Below are 19,946 nucleotides of genomic sequence, written 5' to 3'. Positions count from 1 at the left end.
GAACTTCCCCACATCCCGACCGAGCAGATGCTCTTCTGCAGGCGGTGGCCTCACTAAGAGCAGAAGGAGTGGTGATCCCTGTTCCTCTTCAGGAACAAGGGCAAGGTTTTTACTCCAATCTCTTCGTGGTTCCAAAAAAGGACGGCTCGTTCCGTCCTGTTCTGGACCTAAAGCTGCTCAACAAGCATGTGAATGCCAGGCGGTTCCGGATGGAATCCCTCCGCTCCGTCATTGCCTCAATGTCTCAAGGAGATTTCCTTGCATCAATAGACATCAAAGATGCTTATCTCCACGTGCCGATTGCTACAGAGCACCAACGTTTTCTACGTTTTGTGATAGGACACGAACATCTCCAGTTCGTAGCTCTGCCATTTGGTCTGGCGACAGCCCCACGGGTTTTCACCAAGGTCATGGCGGCAGTGGTAGCAGTCTTGCACTCCCAGGGACACTCGGTGATCCCTTACTTGGACGATCTACTTGTCAAAGCACCCTCGCAAGAGGCATGCCAACACAGCCTGAATGTTGCGCTGGAGACTCTCCAGACTTTCGGGTGGATCATCAACTTTTCAAAGTCAAATCTGTCACCGACTCAATCACTAACGTACCTTGGCATGGAGTTTCATACTCTGCCAGCGATAGTGAAGCTTCCGCTGGACAAGCAGCGGTCACTACAGACAGGGGTACAGTCTCTCCTTCATGGCCAGTCGCACTCCTTAAGGCGCCTCATGCACTTCCTAGGGAAGATGGTGGCAGCAATGGAGGCAGTCCCGTTTGCACAGTTGCATCTGCGCCCACTTCAATGGGACATTCTCCGCCAATGGGACGGGAAGTCAACTTCCCTGGACAGGAAAGTCTCCATTTCCCAGATGGCCAAGGACTCTCTGCAATGGTGGCTTCTTCCCACCTCATTATCACAGGGAAGATCATTCCTGCCCCCATCCTGGGCAGTGGTCACGACAGACGCGAGTCTGTCAGGGTGGGGAGCAGTTTTTCTCCACCACAGGGCTCAAGGGACGTGGACTCAGCAGGAGTCCACCCTTCAGATCAATGTTCTGGAAATCAGGGCAGTGTATCTTGCCCTACTAGCCTTCCAGCAGTGGCTGGAAGGAAAGCAGATCCGAATTCAGTCGGACAACTCCACAGCGGTGGCATACATCAACCACCAAGGAGGGACACGCAGTCGGCAAGCCTTCCATGAAGTCCGGCGGATTCTGTTGTGGGTGGAGGACAGAGCATCCACCATATCAGCGGTTCACATCCCGGGCGTAGAAAACTGGGAAGCAGACTTCCTCAGTCGCCAGGGTATGGACGCAGGGGAATGGTCCCTTCACCCGGACGTGTTTCAGGAAATCTGTCGCCGCTGGGGGGTGCCGGACGTCGACCTAATGGCGTCGCGGCACAACAACAAGGTCCCGACGTTCATAGCGCGGTCTCGCGATCAAAGAGCTCTGGCGGCAGACGCCTTAGTGCAAGATTGGTCGCAGTTCCGGCTCCCTTATGTGTTCCCACCTCTGGCACTCTTGCCCAGAGTGCTCCGCAAGATCAGATCCGATTGCAGCCGCGTCATACTCGTCGCCCCAGACTGGCCGAGAAGGTCGTGGTACCCGGATCTGTGGGATCTCACGGTCGGCCAACCGTGGGCACTACCAGACCGTCCAGACTTACTGTCCCAAGGGCCGTTTTTCCATCGGAATTCTGCGGCCCTGAACCTGACTGTGGGGCCATTGAGTCCTGGATCCTCTTGTCTTCAGGATTATCCCAAGGAGTCGTTGCCACCATGAGACAGGCTAGGAAGCCCACTTCTGCTAAGATCTACCACAGAACGTGGAGGATTTTCTTATCCTGGTGCTCTGCACAAGGAGTATCCCCCTGGCCATTCGCGTTACCTACTGTTCTTTCCTTCCTGCAATCTGGGTTGGAAAAGGGCTTGTCGCTCGGCTCCCTTAAAGGGCAAGTCTCGGCACTATCCGTGTTTTTTCAGAAGCGTCTAGCACGACTTTCTCAGGTGCGCACGTTCCTGCAGGGGGTTTGTCATATCGTCCCTCCGTACAGGCGACCGTTAGATCCATGGGATCTAAACAGGGTACTAGTTGCTCTCCAGAAGCCGCCCTTCGAGCCTCTGAGGGATGTTTCACTTTCTCGTCTCTCACAGAAAGTGGTCTTTCTAGTGGCGGTCACGTCTCTTCGGAGAGTGTCTGAGCTAGCAGCGCTGTCATCCAAGGCTACCTTCCTGGTGTTCCACCAGGACAAGGTAGTGCTGCGCCCCATTCAGGAGTTTCTCCCTAAGGTGGTATCCTCTTTTCATCTTAATCAGGATATCTCCTTGCCTTCCTTTTGTCCTCATCCAGTTCTTCGGTATGAAAAGGATTTACATTTGTTAGATCTGGTGAGAACACTCAGAATCTACATTTCCCGCACGGCGCCCCTGCGCCGCTCGGATGCACTCTTTGTCCTTGTCGCTGGTAAGCGCAAAGGGTCGCAGGCTTCAAAAGCCACCCTGGCTCGATGGATCAAAGAACCAATTCTTGAAGCCTACCGTTCTGCTGGGCTTCCGGTTCCATCAGGGCTGAAGGCCCACTCTACCAGAGCCGTGGGTGCGTCCTGGGCATTACGACACCAGGCTACGGCTCAACAGGTGTGCCAGGCAGCTACCTGGTCGAGTCTGCACACTTTCACCAAACATTATCAGGTGCATACCTATGCTTCGGCGGACGCCAGCCTAGGTAGAAGAGTCCTGCAGGCGGCAGTTACCTCCCCGTAGGGGAAGGCTGTCTTTGCGGCTCTAACATGAGGTATTTCTTTACCCACCCAGGGACTGCTTTTGGACGTCCCAATCGTCTGGGTCTCCCAATGGAGCGCCGAAGAAGAAGGGAATTTTGTTACTTACCGTAAATTCCTTTTCTTCTAGCTCCTATTGGGAGACCCAGCACCCGCCCTGTTGTCCTTCGGGATTGTTGGTTTTGTTCGGGTACACATGTTGTTCATGTTGAACGGTTTTCAGTTCTCCGATGTTACTTCGGAGTGAATTTGTTTAAACCAGTTATTGGCTTTCCTCCTTCTTGCTTTAGCACTAAAACTGAGCAGCCCGTGATCCCACGGGGGGTGTATAGCCAGAAGGGGAGGGGCCTTACACTTTTTAGTGTAATGCTTTGTGTGGCCTCCGGAGGCAGTGCTATACACCCAATCGTCTGGGTCTCCCAATAGGAGCTAGAAGAAAAGGAATTTACGGTAAGTAACAAAATTCCCTTCTTTTCCGCAGGGAAATCCGCATTATTTCCGCTACAGAAAAATCCGCAGCGTGGGCACAGCAGTTCCCAAATGCCATATAAATGGCTGGGGAGTAGCTGTGCTGCAGATTTTTGAAAAATCCGCTGAAAATTCCGCGCATTTTCCGCAGCGTGGGCACATAGCCTAATTCTTCATAATGTGATTCTGTTTCTGTATAAGGTGGTGAAAGAATCTCTGCGTTGAACCATGACAACTGCCAATACGTTTTAAAATGGTGGCGAGAAATAAAGGTCCCTCCCAGAGTCAGGAAATCTCTGGGGTTTCAGCTACCAGGGGTAAGGGAGACCCTAGAGAGTACAATCCGGGCCGTTTCTTTCGGTCACCGGTCATGTGATCGCCATTACATACAGACAGACAGCTCTGGCAAAAATTAAGGGACCACTTTCAAATTTTCCAGTTTATTTTTTCTAATTTTTCTCTTTATAGGTATATTGTTGAGTGAAATGTAAATTGTTCTTTTATTCTATAAACTACTGACGTCTCCGAATTTCCAAGCAAAAAATTGTTTTCTGAAAATGAGAAATAGTCAAAATAACAAAACATTGCATTGCTTTCAGACCTCAAATAATGCAAAGAAAACAAGTTCATAATCATTTAGAAACAACAATACTAATAATGTTTTACCTCAGGAAGAGTTCAGAAATCAATATTATGTGGAAAAACCATGATTTGTAATCCCAGCTTTCATGCGTCTTGTCATGCTTTCCACCAGTCTTTCACTCTGCTTTTGGGTAACCTTATGCCACTCCTGGTGCAAAAATGTAAGCAGTTCTTCTTTGTTTGATGGCTTGTGACTGTCCATCTTCCTCTTGATTACATTCCAGAGGTTTTCAATGAGGTTCAGGTCTGGAGATGGGGCTGGCCATGACAGGGTTTTGATGTGGTTGTCCTTCAGCCACACATTGATTGACCTAGCTGTGTGGCATGGCACATTGTCCTGCTGGAAAAACCAGTCCTCAGAGTTGGGGAACATTGCCTGAGCAGAAGGAAGCAACTGTTTTTCCTGGATAACCTTGTAAGCGGCTTGATTCATATGTCCTTTGCAAAGTTTAATCTGCCCAATTCCTGCCTTGCTGAAGCATCCCCAGATCACCAATCCTCCACCACATTTCAGTGGGTGCAACTGTGCAAGACACTGTGTCTTGTACGCCTCTCCGGGTCTCCATCTAACCATTAGACGACCAGGGGTTGGGCAAAGCTGAAAATTAGGTAAAGAAAATTCAGCAAACATGTTTGCGAAGGAAGTATGAATCAAGCTGCATACAAGGTTATCCTGGAAAAACAGATGCTTCCTTCTGCTCAGGCAATGCTCCCCAACTCTGAGGACTGGTTTTTCCAGTAGGACAATGTGCCATGCCACACAGCTAGGTCACTCAATGTGTGGATAAAGGACCACAACATCAAAACCCTGTCATGGCCAGCCTAATCTCCAGACCTGAACCCCTTTGAAAACCTCTGGAATGTAATCAAGAGGAAGATGGATAGCCACAAGCCATCAAACAAAGAAGAGCTGCTTACATTTTTGCACCAGGATTGGCATAAGGTCACCCGAAAGCAGAGTGACAGACTGGTGGAAAGCATGACAAGACGCATGAAAGCTGGGATTAAAGATCATGGTTATTCCACAAAATATTGATTTCTGAACTCTTCCTGAGGTAAAACATTATTAGTATTGTGGTTTCTAAATGATTATGAACTTGTTTTCTTTGCATTATTTGAGGTCTGAAAGCACTGTGCATTGTTTTGTTATTTTTACCATTTCTCATTTTCAGAAAATACATTTTAAACTTATTGCTTGGAAATTCGGAGACTCTGTCAGTAGTTTATAGAATAAAAGAGCAATTTACATTTTACACAAAAATATAAAGAGAAAAATCAGAAACTGACAATTTTGCAGTGGTCCCTTAATTTTTGCCATAGGTACATAGATATATTTAGTGACTTCTCTTACATACGGTTTCACACGCACATTTTATATATAGTATGTATGTGTTTTGTGTGTTTGTGTGTGTGTGTGAAACCGTATGTAAAAAGTCACTTCTCTTATTTGACATTATCTAACATGTCAGATGGAAGAGAGAAGGTGCCCCAGTGTCCGTCCCAGCCCCATCCCCCCCCCGCCGTGCCTTAGTAAGGCTATGTGCCCACGGGAGTTTGTATCTGCAGATATATCCACAGGTACGTCCGCAGGGTTCCCGCAGCTGATTTCCTCCCCCCGGAATCCACAGTTATACATTGCTGCGATACTACCGCAAAATATCTGCAGTAAACCTGCGGACATTCATGCGGCTTACCTGCGGAAGTCCCGGCCTCTATCTCCATAGTGGAGGGCCGGAATTTCCGCAGAAATAATTCACATGCAATTATGTGCGACTGCGGGACATCTACAGCCACACGTATCCACAGCATGGACACAGCACTCCCCATGTCCCATAGGATAACATGGGGAGTGTCTGTACATGCTGAAACCTGCGGAGTTATCTGGAAAATCCGTGGATTTTCCGCAGATAAATCCGCAGGTTTAATCTCCCGTGGGCACATAGCCTTAAGCCCCTGTCACACACAGATAAATTCTGTGGCAGATCTGTGGTTGCAGTGAAATTGTGGACAATCAGTGCCAGGTTTGTGGCTGTGTACAAATGGAACAATATGTCCATGATTTCACTGCAACCACAGATCGGCCGCAGATTTATCTCTGTGTGTGACGGGGCTTTAGTCTTCACCTGCCCCATCCTCCTCTTCCTGGTCCAAAATCTGCCTTGGCACCCAGCAACAGTAAGGAACCAATTTCATTGGTTCCAGAGATTTGAACACTTGATAGACCCTATCACAGTGATCAAACCCCCAATATGTAGTCAGTATGGCAGCCCTGGGCTGTGCTCTCTCCTCCCCCCTCGTAGTTGTTCTTGGAGAGAAGAGACTAGTGCTGTTACTGTTAGTGAAAAATAAATAGTTTATATAGATTTCAATAAACCCTTCCCCAATTTCCTAACTTTTCTGTTGCACTTGAAGCACACAGGCACTGCGAGGGTGCCAATCTATTCCAAATAGAGCCGAGCTTGTGTCCCAAAATTCCAATATTGCTCCTTCCTTTCTGATCCCTCCCATTTGTCGAAACAAATCTTTTTGACTACATGAGGGGTGCAGTTTTGGGTGTTTTCTGTCACTTAGGCTTCTATGTGATGTGGTCCCTAAAACAAACAAAATGGTTTTCTTGAAAAAATGAGAAATTACTGAAACTTATAACCCTTCTAACGTCTTAACATAAACAATAGTGCTGATGCAAAGACATGTTGGAAATGTTTATTATTTTGAATGATATAACTCTCTGGTTAAAGGGAACCAATCACCAGGATTTTCGTATATAAACTAAACCCAGTGCTATACTGGCACGATCAGGCTGAGTCTATACATACCTGTAGTGGTCAGCTCGGATGTTTAGGTTTTGAAATCCAAGAAAGTAAAGTTTATAAAATCATCAGTTTCTTGAGTGACAGCAGCTGAGGATCAGATAATATCTGGGGGGATTCAGAGTTATGCTAATTCTAACCAGGGGAGGGGATAAGTATTATACAATCAGTTTACGTTTTCACTTGCAGGACCTGTGAGGTCATAACCATGTGACCAGTAGGGGCGGGGCCTACAAAGCTTATACCAGGAAGCAACGTTTTCAGTTGGCTGAGGCCCCGCCCCTTCTGGTCACATGGGTATGACCTCACACAGGTCCTGCAAGTCAAAATTTAAGTCGATTATTTAATACTTGTGCTAATTCTAACAGGAGGAGGGTATAACTATGAATACCCCCCAGATATTATCTGATCCTCAGCTGCTGTCACTCAAAAAGCTGATGATTTTATAAACTTTACTTTCTTGGATTTCAAAACCTAAACATCCGAGCTGACCACTACAGGTATGTATAGACTCAGCCTGATCGTGCCAGTATAGAACTGGCTTTAGCTTATATACGAAAATCCTGGTGATTGGTTCCCTTTTAAGGGCTTAAAACTTTGAAAATTGCGACATTTTCGTCAGTTTTTTTTTAATTTATTTTTTGGATTTGTGTGGTTTTTTTTTTCCCAACAAGTAAACAAAATATATAGATTTAACTATATAGTCTCAGAATCACCGAGATACGTTAAAACGTTCCTCAGTTATTGCCTTAAAAAGTGACACTGGTCAGAATTGTAAAAAAAAAAAATTTCTTAGTCATTAAGATTACAACTAGCTCAGTCACTAAAGGGGTTAATTCTAAATATTTCTAAGTTATATACAGATGGGGTTTTCTGTGTGACGAACGCCTACAAAACACAAATCATTAGGCCGGTTTCTCATTTGCAGTGACTTATTTTATTTTTTTCCTCTCTTCTGGTAGTGACTCTTGATTTTTGCACCAAATTCATCAAAATGTTGCACACGGTTCATGAATTTTGTGATCTTTATTTTTGAAAATTCTAAATTTAAACTAAAAAATGTGCATGTTCCTTTAAATTGACGCAAAAGTTGAAACAAGGTTTTAGGCACATGTAATGTCGCCCCTGGGTGGCGAGGGAGAAGTGACTGGGGTATATTTGTGACTAATTTTGCAACTTTTTTTTTTTTTTTTTTAAAAAAAAAAAGTTGCAAATGATGAATGAGCTCCAAACATCTGGAAACTCTCAGCTCTGTCCAATCTGCGACTTAACCCCCGAAGCACACAAAAAGGGACTTTAAGGAAACAAAGTGCAAATGGAAAGATGAATATGGAGAAAAATATTAAAAGCTACAACCAGGTGCGATATGTGATAATGAATCAGGGCCTTGATCTTGAGCAGGAAAACCACATTGTCATTCATGCAGTCATATCTTTTACAAACACTATGTAATTTTTTTTAACTTTTTTTTTGTTTTGCTGCAATTTTCCAAAACTTGTAGTGAGTGATCGCTCGGACGCTGCTTTCTTTGTAGGTCACGTTCCCATTATGAGTGTTTGACTTTTTTTAATGTTGCAGAATTTTTGTACCTATTATGTAAATGAGCTTACCGGCATTTTTTTACATTCATGTTTATCACGGTTGTGAAGTTGCATTTTTTTGCCTCCTTTTGTTACTTCCTGTTTGTTTTTGATACTTTCTGGCATTTGGCTTTGACAAAAACTTAGTTACACTTATGTGCGTATTACATGGGTTTTTGATGAATTTTCTCTGTAAAAACCGGTGTGTGTGTGTGTGTGTGTGTGTTTTACTTCCGGATTTTCTGCACCTACTGTGTGGGGGAAAATGGGCATGTAAAGCTCAGCGTCCCCGCAGGAGAAATTGACAACTTGTGGAATTGAAACAATTTACGCTGGGTAATAAAGAAGCGCAGTGGGCAGGAGATTTCTGTATATTTCATCCACTTTGCTGGAACTGTAAGACATTGCATTTTTGTTGCCAGGAGAGTATGCAGTGTCAAAAACTCATCATGGGTGCACAGCATTAAGGCCCCATGCACACGCTGCGTTTTTGGGTGCAGTTTGTGCCACACATCTGCATGCATCTCCTTCCCCAGCGAAGTTTGAGATTTCAGTGTTGCTGGGCGCGTGTCCCTCCTTTTTTTTTTTTTTTTTTTTTTTTTTTTTTTTATGGCTGCAGTTTTGTGGTGACCACAAAACTGCAGCATGTCAATCATTTTTGCGTTTTTTTCCCTGCGTTTTCCATTAGTGATGGGCGGACTCGCAGACACCAGGGATTGGTGAAGCTAAGGGTATGTGCGTATTACATGCAGTTACACTGCGTTCTGCACCGCAGCGTAACTGCATGCGTCCTGCGTCCCCTGCACAATCTATGGAGATTGTGCAGGGGTCGTGCTCACGTGGCATGTTAGAACACAGCGATTCGGCTGCTTGCCGAATCGCTGCGTTTTAAGAAGTGACATGTCACTTCTTTCGTGTGTTCTGCATGCCGTCTATAGGGAGAGGCAACATGCAGAGCGCACGAATCTGCCGGCACCATGCGCTTCAGTACGCAGCTTTTCAGCTGCGCTCTGAAGCGCACCTTTTCGGTGCGGTGCAGAGCGCACACGTGCGCACATACCCTAAAGCCCCCGTCACATTTAACGACTTACCAGCGATCCCAAAAACGATGTGACCTAATAAGGATCGCTGGTAAGTCGCTGGTGAGATGTCACACAGTCAGATCTTACCAACGACACAGTAACTATCGGCGACCTGTATAACAATCTCGGCGGGCGTTGGGACCGTGTTAGGTCGCTGGTAGGCGTCAAACACAGCGATGCGTCCTGCCCAGTAGGACATCACCTTTAAAGAAAATGGTCCCAACCGTTCAGCAACGACTAGCGATCTCACAGCACGCGCCTGATCGCTGGTAGGTGTCACACATAACGAGATCGCTGCTGCGTCACGGAAACGGTGACGCAGCAACGATCTCTTTAGCGATCTCGTTGTGTGTGACTGGGCCTTAAAGAAAAAAAAATGTCCGGCCCGGGATTGATTCCTGGTATCTGGCCCCCCATTAAGAATCTTTAATCTGTAAGTGAAAGGAAATAAACACAAACACCAAAAAAATCCTTTGTGAAATAAGACAAAAAAAGCCTCTGCAGGTCCGATGTAATACACACGAGGTCCCATGACGATTCCATCTCTGCTACATCTGAAGTCAGCGCGCGATCATGGCACATGACCGCCCGCTGTGGACTCCATGCAGAGACTGAGTAGTGGTGACGTCACTCAGGTTAACCGCGGCCACAGCTGGAAGTTTACACAGGCCTCCACCTGTGACCGCAGGTAATCTGACTTCAGGTGACCTCAAGGAACTCTGTGACCTCACTTCAGGTATTGTCACAACTAATGGATGCGATATTCCTGGGTGGCTGCAGGCTCCTATTGTTAGGCTCGGGGGCCCAATAAGCATGGGTCTCCCTAGCCTGAGAACACCAGCTGTCGGGCTTTATCTTGGCAGGGTATCAAAACTTCTGGGGGGGCAGGACACTGCATACACTTTTTTTTTTTTTTTTTTTTTTTTTTTTTTTGCAGCCATATGATCTCTGTGCTGGGTACAGTACAACACAACTGGTGAACACACAACTGCTGCATGCCGACATACCCTAATGGTTTGACCTGGGGGGCAGTGCTCCTGCACACCTCATCTGTGGGGTGACGGCTGATACTGTTAGAGCGAGGCCTTCTGGCAGGTTTAGGAAGTCAACAGAATGTGAAGGAAAAAAGAAAACACACAACAACCTCCGAGGAGCAGAGTACCGAGACACGGAAAAATCGCCCATATTTATTATTGCTGTCTTTTTAAATGTCAAATTTTTAAAAAATCAAGTTGCTAGAATTATAGATTTTTGCTCATTTTACCTTCTGCCAAACAATTGAATAAAAAACAAAAGATGTGCCTCATAATGGTACCCAAAAAACGTTACCTCACTCCCTCTTATCTCCATTGTGGAGTGGGGAAGGCAGGATGTTGGGGGTTTCTGGAAGAATACCTTACAAACCTAGGGTGGCTACTGAGATTAACTCCTTCAGGACCAGGCCATACAATATTTGGGCTTATGTCCCCTCACCATGGTAGTACTTTTTTTTTTTTTTTTTTTTTCTTCTTGCAGAAAAGCTGTTTAGGCTGTGTGCCCACGATCAGGGTTAAGTGTTTTGGACGCAGTATTTTCGCTCCATTTAAAACACTGCTTGTATAGTACAAGCACAGTGGATGAGATTTATAGAAATCCAGTGCCCACTGCTCTTGTTTTTCCTGCAGCGTAAACTGACATGCAGTGCGGCTTCGCAAGCCACAGCATGTCAATTTATCACTGGGGAGCCACAAGTATTCTACGTAGGGAGAACAGAGAGAGACTGCAGCGGCCTGAACCCTGATCATGGGCACAGACCTGGGCTGCGCTTTCCTGCGGAGGAGACTCACGGCTCCGCAGGAGAGGATGTGTCCAGGGCGTCACTTGTCCGGCCCATGGGGACGTACCCTTAGGCTATGTGCCCACCGGGAAAGTGTCCTGCGGATATATCTGCAGGACATTCCACAGGATCTCCCAGAAAACCGCAGCACAACTTTGTCTGTTTCCATGCTGCGGTTTTATTGCGGAATGTCCTGCGGATATGGTGCGGTATTCTGCATTGAGGATACAGTACCATGGCTTCGGCACTGCATCCTCAATGCAGAACAAGTGCTGAGTGATCGGGGAGTTCATACTCACCTCCATCACGCAGCACTTCACTTTCTGGCCGTGTCTGTCTGCACATTGTCGGAGAAGGTGGGCGGGCCTGAACTAGCTCCGGCTGTCACATGACCGCAGCTCGTTCAGGCCCCGCCCATCTCCTGGCTCTACCGCGCTCCTCTGCACCGGAGCAAGTGACTCGGGTGTCTTCTATCAAGGCAGGTAAGTATGGGACCCTGCGGAGAAATCCGCAGGAATAATTCACATGCTGCAGATTTTTCTGCAGGGAAATCTGCATTATTTCCGCTGCGGAAAAAAACGCAGCATGGGCACAGCAGTTCCAAAATACCATAAAAATGGCTGGGGACTCGCTGTACTGCGGATTTTTGACAAATCTGCGGAATTTCCGTGAAAGAATCACGGCAAATTCCGCGCATTTTCCGCAGCGTGGGCACATAGCCTTACAGTACCAGCAAAACCTGTGAGTGTTCAGAAATCCCACACACGCAGCTTTTATATATTCTCCTGACTGTATTTGAGCGCCGCAGCTTTTATATATTCTCCTGACTGTATTTGAGCTCCGCAGCTTTTTTGAAATTCTGCAGCGTCACTTCTTTCGTTTATGCAGCATTTTTTTTTCTTGCTCAAAGTAATGAGTGCAAAAAAGAAAAGTGCAGCGTAAAAGCACGTGCCGCAGTTTTTAGTGAATAAAACTCTAATAACATGCACTATAGACAAATCAAACATGTAATTCACCTGAAAAATGCTGGAAGCATTGCTGCGTATTATAAGCAGTGTTTACTGTCAAGAGTGAAGGTTTCGGCTGTACAAATAAAAAATATAGGGAAAATGCTTCATGTGAACAGTCTTAAAGGGAACCTGTCAGCAGAAATTTCGACTAAAACCTAACAGATTCCCCCTCTGCAGCTCCTGGGCTGCATTCTAGAAAGGTCCCTGTTATTATAGTGCCCCCTTTCTGACCCAAAAAAAAGAGTTTATATCGAGGTACCTTTTTTGGCTTCTGATTCTCTAAATGTGTCACGGGGGCGGGCTGCCTGATGGCCGTTATTCTGCCCCCTGGTCCTGTATGCCGCCCCCATCGCTGATTTCCATACTTTTGGACGCCGCCCACTGCTCCAGCCATCCCCGCGCATGCCCAGTGCTCATCTCTCGTGGATGAGCACTGTGCCCAGTGTCACCGGTGGTGACGTGCGCGCAGGGTTTAGATTATGGGCGGTGCTGTGATGTTAATTACCAAGCAACCGCCCATAATCGCGGGACCGCGCATTCCCCCTCGGCCTGCTTTCTGCGCAAGCGCGCTGCAGCTGAACTCACGTCACCTCCTTCCCATCTTGCCCTGAGGCAGGAAATAGATGGGAGGAGCGCGGAGCAGTGACTACACCGATCAGGAGGAGTTCAGCTGCAGCGCGCTTGCGCAGAAAGAAGCAGGCCGAGGGGGAATGCGCGGTCCCGCGATTATGGGCGGTTGCTTGGTAATTAACATCACAGCACCGCCCATAATCTAAACCCTGCGCGCACGTCACCACCGGTGACACTGGGCACAGTGCTCATCCACGAGAGATGAGCACTGGGCATGCGCGGGGATGGCTGGAGCAGTGGGCGGCGTCCAGAAGTATGGAAATCAGCGATGGGGGCGGCATACAGGACCAGGGGGCAGAATAACGGCCATCAGGCAGCCCGCCCCCGTGACACATTTAGAGAATCAGAAGCCAAAAAGGTACCTCGATATAAACTCTTTTTTTGGGTCAGAAAGGGGGCACTATAATAACAGGGACCTTTCTAGAATGCAGCCCAGGAGCTGCAGAGGGGGAATCTGTTAGGTTTTAGTCGAAATTTCTGCTGACAGGTTCCCTTTAATATTTGCATCAGATCTTCCTTCTGCAAATCCCAGTGTTGGCCGGAGAGGCGCTGCATTGTCACCGGAGGGATTTTTCTCACATTCATTTGAATGGGTGAAAAACACTGAAATAGTAGATTTGCTACCAACAGGGACAAACAGTATGAGGGTCCAAATCTGAAGGAAAAAAGCAGCCGTCAGTGAGTTCAGAAATCTCATTTCTTTTTCTGGTGCTATAAAAGGCATTATTTTTTTTTCGCCGCATCCGTTGCATATGTTTTTGAGCCGGATTGTGCCGCTCAGCACAAACCGGATGTGTGAAAGCAGCCTTACCGTTTCATATGCAAATGAGTTTGGTTGGCCAGATGGGCGGGCTGTAATTCGGCTCCTGTCCCCCCTTTTGCCGCTGTTCGTTGTCCCCCAGTCATGATTTACATGGGTAACACCGCCCCCGTCATCGTGCACGCTGCTGGAGTCTCACGCAGGCGCATTTCGCTGTGCCCCTATCGCGGGGTTGAGCATAGTTTCCCTCGCGCAAGCGCCGGTGATGTAGTTGTGCAGGCGCAAGATTATGGGCGGATACGAGGATGTCACTGGTGAGGTTATACACAGCGCCGCCCATAATCTCTCGCCTGTGCAACTACATCACCAGCGCTTGCGCGAGGGAAACTATGCTCAGCCCCGCGATAGAGGCACAGCGAAATGCGCCTGCGCGAGACTCCAGCAGCGTGCACGATGACGGGGGCAGCGTCATCCATGCAAATCATGACTGGGGGACGGCGAACAGCGGCATGAGGGGGGACAAGAGACGAATTAGAGCTCGCCCATCTGGCCAACCAAACTCATTTGCATAAGAAACGGTAAGATTTTATAAAGTTCTTTTAGGAGTCTGCAAGGGGGGTCAGCAACAAGGTGCACCCTGCTAGAATGCAGCCCAGGAGCTGCTGAAGGTGATATTTTTGGTTTAATAGGGGAAAAAACTGGTGACAGGTTCCCTTTAAGGACATATTTACGTTGGCATTTACATGGAAGTGCCTTTGGGGCTGAATTTAGACTCCTTCCAATAGTGTCAGGAAGAGTTTTCAAAGGCAGGATTACATAACAAGTAACATATCAATACCCAGCTCATAACACTGGATCCACCAATCACAATAGACAATGTCACAGCTCCCTCGTTCCTCCTCCCTACACAGTGACCTTTGCACAGGCTCCTTGCATTACCCAATACAACTTACTTGGTCGGGCTGTGCTAATAGCCAGTGATGTTTTTATGGTTTTTCCTGAACTTGAATCAAGGGAGTAAGTGTGAAATTTGCAAGATTTCTGTTTATCTTTTAAAGGGAACCAATCACCAGGATTTTTGTATAGAAACTAATGCCAGTTCTATACTGGCACAATCACGCTGAGTCTATACATACCTGTAGTGGTCAGCTTGGAAGTTTAGGTTTTAAAATCCAAGAAAGTAAAGTTTATAAAATCGGCAGCTTCTTGAGAGTGACAGCAGCTGAGGATCAGATAACAGCAAGAGGGAGTATTCATAGTTATCTCCCCCCCCCCCCCCCCGGTTAGAATTAGCACAAGCATTATACCATTGATTTAATTTTTGACTTGCAGGACCTGTGTGAGGTCGAAGAGGTGGGGCCTTAGCCAACAGAAAAATATTGCTTCCTGGTGTCAGCTTTCTTGGCTGAGGACCCGCCCTTTCTGGTCACATGGGTATGACCTCACACAGGTCCTGCAAGTCAAAATTTAAATCAATGGTATACTTATACTAATTCTAACAGGGGGACGGGATAACTATGAATACCCCCCAGCTATTATCTGATCCTCAGCTGCTGTCACTCAAGAAGCTGATGATTTTATAAACTTTACTTGGATTTCAAACCTATACATCTGAGCTGTCCACTGCAGGTATGTGAAAAATCAGCCTGATGGTGCCAGTATAGCACTGGCTTTAGATTATATCCGAAAATCCTGGTGATTGGTTCAGTTTAATCAGATTGTGACATGGAAATTTAAAACCTTGCTAAAATTGGAAACCCTGTAAAGAGGTCGTCACCAGGTCAAACGGGGACGTTTTTGCTCTTTTTATTTCCTTCCTTCCTGAGCAGTCAGATTATTAAAAAAAGTGGAAAAAAATATGATCAATAATTCATATATAAATAAAAATATTACCACTGAAAATGTCATCTTGTCCTTTAAAAAACAAGCCACCATACAGCTCCATCAGCAAAAAAAATAAGTTACAGCTCTCAGAATACAGCAATGCAAAAACTGTTGGTGTTTTTGTTTTTTTTTTTTTGGTTTTTTTTTTCCATAGCAGCAAAACAAAAACCTATATAAATGTGTTTGTTTATCGCTGTAATCGTACTGACCTGAAGAATAAAGCTTTATCACTTTTACGGCTCGGTGAACGGCTTGTGGGGGGGGGGGAGAAACCATGATTCCCGAGTTGCTGTTTCTTGATTCTGCCTAACAAAAACCGGAACAGAAATAATCAAAAAATATTGTGGCCCGAAAGGGTACCAATAAAAACTCCAACTCATCCCGCAAAGAAATAAGCCCTCACATGACTGTCTGCAGAACAATGAAAAAACAGATTTCCTTCAAAATTCTATGCAAAAACCTTTTTTATTTTGTGTAAAAACATAAAAAAAAACATTTTTAGTGTGATAACAGCCAAACCTAAAAATATGATATAAACCTGGTATCGCTATAATTGTACCGACCGGTGGAATAAAGCCGCCTAATCACTTATACCTGAAGGTGAGCGACGTAAAAAAAATAAAGCCAATTCAACGGCTATTGATTTAATTCTGCCTCGCAGTACGACAGAGCTCATATTTATCCTGCGCTCTACGCTGAGCGCTTACACTGGGAATTATGTGTAAGGGTGTGTGCCTATGATCAGGAATAGCAGCGTTTTTTAGATGCGTGGTTTCGCTGCGTCCAAACCACTGCATAGTACAGTACAAGCACAGTGGATGGGATATATAGAAAGCCCATGCCCATTGAGTTTCTTTTCTCTGCAGCATAAACTGACATGTGGTGCGGCTTCCCGTCCTGTCAGTTTATACTTGCAGAGACGCTAGTGTTCTCCTCGGGTAAAACATAGCAAACATCCCACAGCGCCCCAAAACCTGATAGTGGGCACAGGCAGCTGCGGTCTCCTGGGCAGAACAGTTTTGTATCAGGGGAAGACATGTTGCGTCCAGGGCACAGGGTGTGAGGATTGTGGGTACGTACCCCAGGTCTCTGAAAAACAGGATTCAGACAAAATTTTCAGCGGAAAATTCACTGTAATGAGGCAGAGGGATTCACTTTTGACCTCCTTTTTACGCCTCTTTTTATGCGTGCACAGAAGCGCGGTCATCAACAGTTTTTTGTTTACGATTTGAAAAGATATATATATATATATATATATATATATATATATATATATATATATATATATATATATATATATATATATATATTTATTTATTTATTTATTTATTTATTACATACCACTGAACCGAAGCCAAACAGTCCGGGGTAACTGATGCCTCATTAGTGAATAAATCTGTCATGGGTGTCACCTCAGTCATGTATTTCGGTGATGTAGATGGAAATTCCTATGAAAGTGCACAGCATAGAGCACAGGATAAATGTGGACTGATCCAAAATGTTCCTTACCAAGTTCACCACCAAATAGCCTTCAACTCAACCCACAAAAACACAAGTACATACTCGGGTCCGTCATTGGTTAACAGAAATATAGGGGGCTTCCACATTACTAGCAGCACAAAGGCTCTCGAAAAATGCTATGGCTCTTATTCAAAAAAATCCAGCAAAATCTGCGCTCCCAAATCCAAAGATTGACTATCTACCCCACGGATAGGCCATCCATGTCCCAGATAACCCCTTTAAATAATGGCTCATGTTCTGCTTAGGCTGCTTTCACACTACGTTTTTTTAACATGCGTCCTGAACGGGTTTTTTTTAACGCAAAACCGGATCCAGTGCAAATGCGTTTTCATTTCAATGCATTTGCAATAGACTCACGTCAACATGCGTTTGCGTGCGTTATAGTGAGGATCCAGCGACTTGCAGTTTTTTAACTTTTTTCAGAAATGCTACTTGTAGTGTTTTTGAGCTGCGTCCAAATACTGCAAATTGCTGGATCCTGACTAAACAGCACGCAAACGTATGTGAACACTGGCATGCTGATGGACAGGATCCTGCTTGCTCTACTGAGCATGCCCAGAAACCAGCCTTGCATGATCAGTCCCTCTCTCCCCCTCCCGAGAGCTGTGGAGGCTCGTAACCAAGGTAAACATCGGGTAACTTGCTTGGATACCTGATGTTTACCTTGGTTACATGTGCAAGGAGCCCGGCTCCTAGCAGCTGCAGACGCTCGTAACCAAGGTAAATATCGGGTATCCAAGCAAGTTACCCAATGTTTACGACCCTCCGCAGCTGTCAGATGCCGGCTCCCAGTCTATCACGTTCAGTTCCACTGACTCCCGATCACATGACTCCAATGCCCGCCCATAAACTTCAAGTGACAGGATCCTGCAAAATAACACTTGCGTTTGCATGCATTTTTCTGTGTAAAAACAAGATCCGTTTTTACAGCAAAAAAAGTTCATGTTAAAAAAAAGTGTGAAAGCAGCCCTACACGTTCCCTTTTTAATCCTTTTGTTTTGCACATGGCTCATTGCTGCATTTATTGTGGGGTATGTTATAATTTGGGGTTAGGTCTTTTCTAATACCTTTTGACCTTGTAAAGTGGCGTTCTTTCAGCATATTATTTGTATGATGTTATACTCTCATCCTATCACCATATATTGTGTCCTGTATATCTGATGTCTGCATGGTGTTGGGTTACATTCATCCATGATAGAAAATATCACAGGACGGTTGATGGAGAAATACTTGTGTTCTTAAGGAGAAATGTGATAGTGGTGATGCCTTTTATTGGCTAACCAGAAAGCCGTATCACACGTTTATTAAGCACAGTGAACATGAAAAAGCATTTACACCCTAAGGCTATGTGCCCACGGGACTCTGTATCTGCGGATTTTTCTTCATCAGAATCCGCAGCTTTCCCCGGAATCCGCCCCTTTTCATAGGTGCGGATTTGACGCAGATTTTGTTGCGGATTTTGCGATTATTTTTTTTTTTTTTTTTAAATTCAATTGAATAGGCAAAATCCGCACGAAAATCCGCAACAATAATTGACATGCTGCAGATTTTTCCGCACGAAAATCCGCACGTTTTCCGCTGTGGAAAAATCCGCAGCGTGGGCACAGCATTTCCCAAATGCCATAGAAATGGCTGGGGAGTAGCTGTGCTGCAGATTTCTGGAAAATCCGCGGCTTTTCCACGAGAAATCCGCGGCAAAATCTGCGCATTTTCCGCAGAGTGGGCACATAGCCTAAAGGATCCAATAGTAGTTTAGATACGTCTGTCCCAGCCCTGGGAATGACTGTATCCCTCTGTCCGGGGGCTGTGGCAGGCCCGTCCTCTGCCAGTCTGTGCATTGGATTGTTGCGCACATCTGGGTTTTTGGGGTTTTTTGGGGTTTTTTTTGTTACAAGTTTTTCTTTGTGTGTGTGTATTGTAACAACCCCCCAAAAATCTGAGGAAAAGTACAAATTGTACATAATTTCACACACAATCCCAAATAATGGGCCAGACAATATTGTTGGCGCCCTCAACTTAAAGGGAACCGGTCAGGTCCTGTATGCACCCAGAACAAAGAGCGGTTCTGGATGTATATTTTTTTATCAACAAAATTGCATAACACAAAACTTTAGAGAAAGTGAATAAACAGTCTATGTCCCACCGCAGTATGGGTCACAAATTACATATTCTTTTCCAATATACTACCCAGAATATAAATTGCCCAACATCTTAAGCAACCAACCGTATGTGTCCCAGCAGCATGCAATTCACCCAATTCCAGTAGTTGTGCACCGTTCTACATGTACAGGGATCGTTGTCTCCTCGGCAGCTGCCATATGAAATGTTATATGACGGCCCATTGTGTGCTTTGCTGTACTTGTGGGTAATTTTCTTTTCTTCTTTTCTAGCTACGTGGGGAACCTGTCTAGGGATGTTACCGAGGCTCTGATTCTTCAAGTGTTCAGCCAGATTGGTCAGTGCAAAAGCTGCAAGATGATTATGGATGTGAGTATCTACCTTTACAAAGTAGATGGTGTGCGGTGCAGTCACTACATCAGAACCTGTCGTCAAGAATAATCATCTTTTATGGACCGGGTTTGAAGAAGGGTGGTTATGCAGTAATATTAGTCAATCTAAACTGCATGGACCCATAGTGCACCACATGTGCTGTGGATCAAGAGCTATATGAAAACTGACCAATCCACCCACCCCAGCGAGCTGCCGGGGTCCGATCCAGTCCCCCCCACCAAAGCTGATATTGATGATAGGTCATGAATTGCCAAGTTTTTGGTGATCCTATTTAGTCATATGATGCCGATCTTTCTTCCTGTAAGGTTTCTGCGTGTAATGGTTTCTTTCTTTCATACAGACTGCTGGTAACGACCCTTACTGTTTTGTGGAGTTCTATGAACACCGCCATGCTGCTGCATCTCTAGCTGCTATGAACGGTCGCAAAATAATGGGCAAGGTACATTTATTTATT

At 45.7% G+C, this 19,946-nt stretch overlaps 1 protein-coding gene across 1 annotated transcript in view; it reads left to right on the top strand.

The window, feature by feature from the left end:
- The window catches only part of TIA1 (TIA1 cytotoxic granule associated RNA binding protein), a 77,939-nt gene that overhangs the window by 5,818 nt on the left and 52,175 nt on the right, over window positions 1-19,946 (top strand). Inside the window, exons 2-3 of the mRNA XM_075346152.1 lie at window positions 19,372-19,468; window positions 19,833-19,931. Of these exons, the coding sequence (XP_075202267.1) occupies window positions 19,372-19,468; window positions 19,833-19,931 (196 nt within the window). The remainder of the gene's footprint in view (window positions 1-19,371; window positions 19,469-19,832; window positions 19,932-19,946) is intronic.

Source organism: Anomaloglossus baeobatrachus, chromosome 4, assembly GCF_048569485.1.
Source record: "Anomaloglossus baeobatrachus isolate aAnoBae1 chromosome 4, aAnoBae1.hap1, whole genome shotgun sequence".
In the NCBI taxonomy this organism is placed as follows: domain Eukaryota; kingdom Metazoa; phylum Chordata; class Amphibia; order Anura; family Aromobatidae; genus Anomaloglossus; species Anomaloglossus baeobatrachus.
This window is presented reverse-complemented; position numbering and strand designations above follow the sequence as displayed.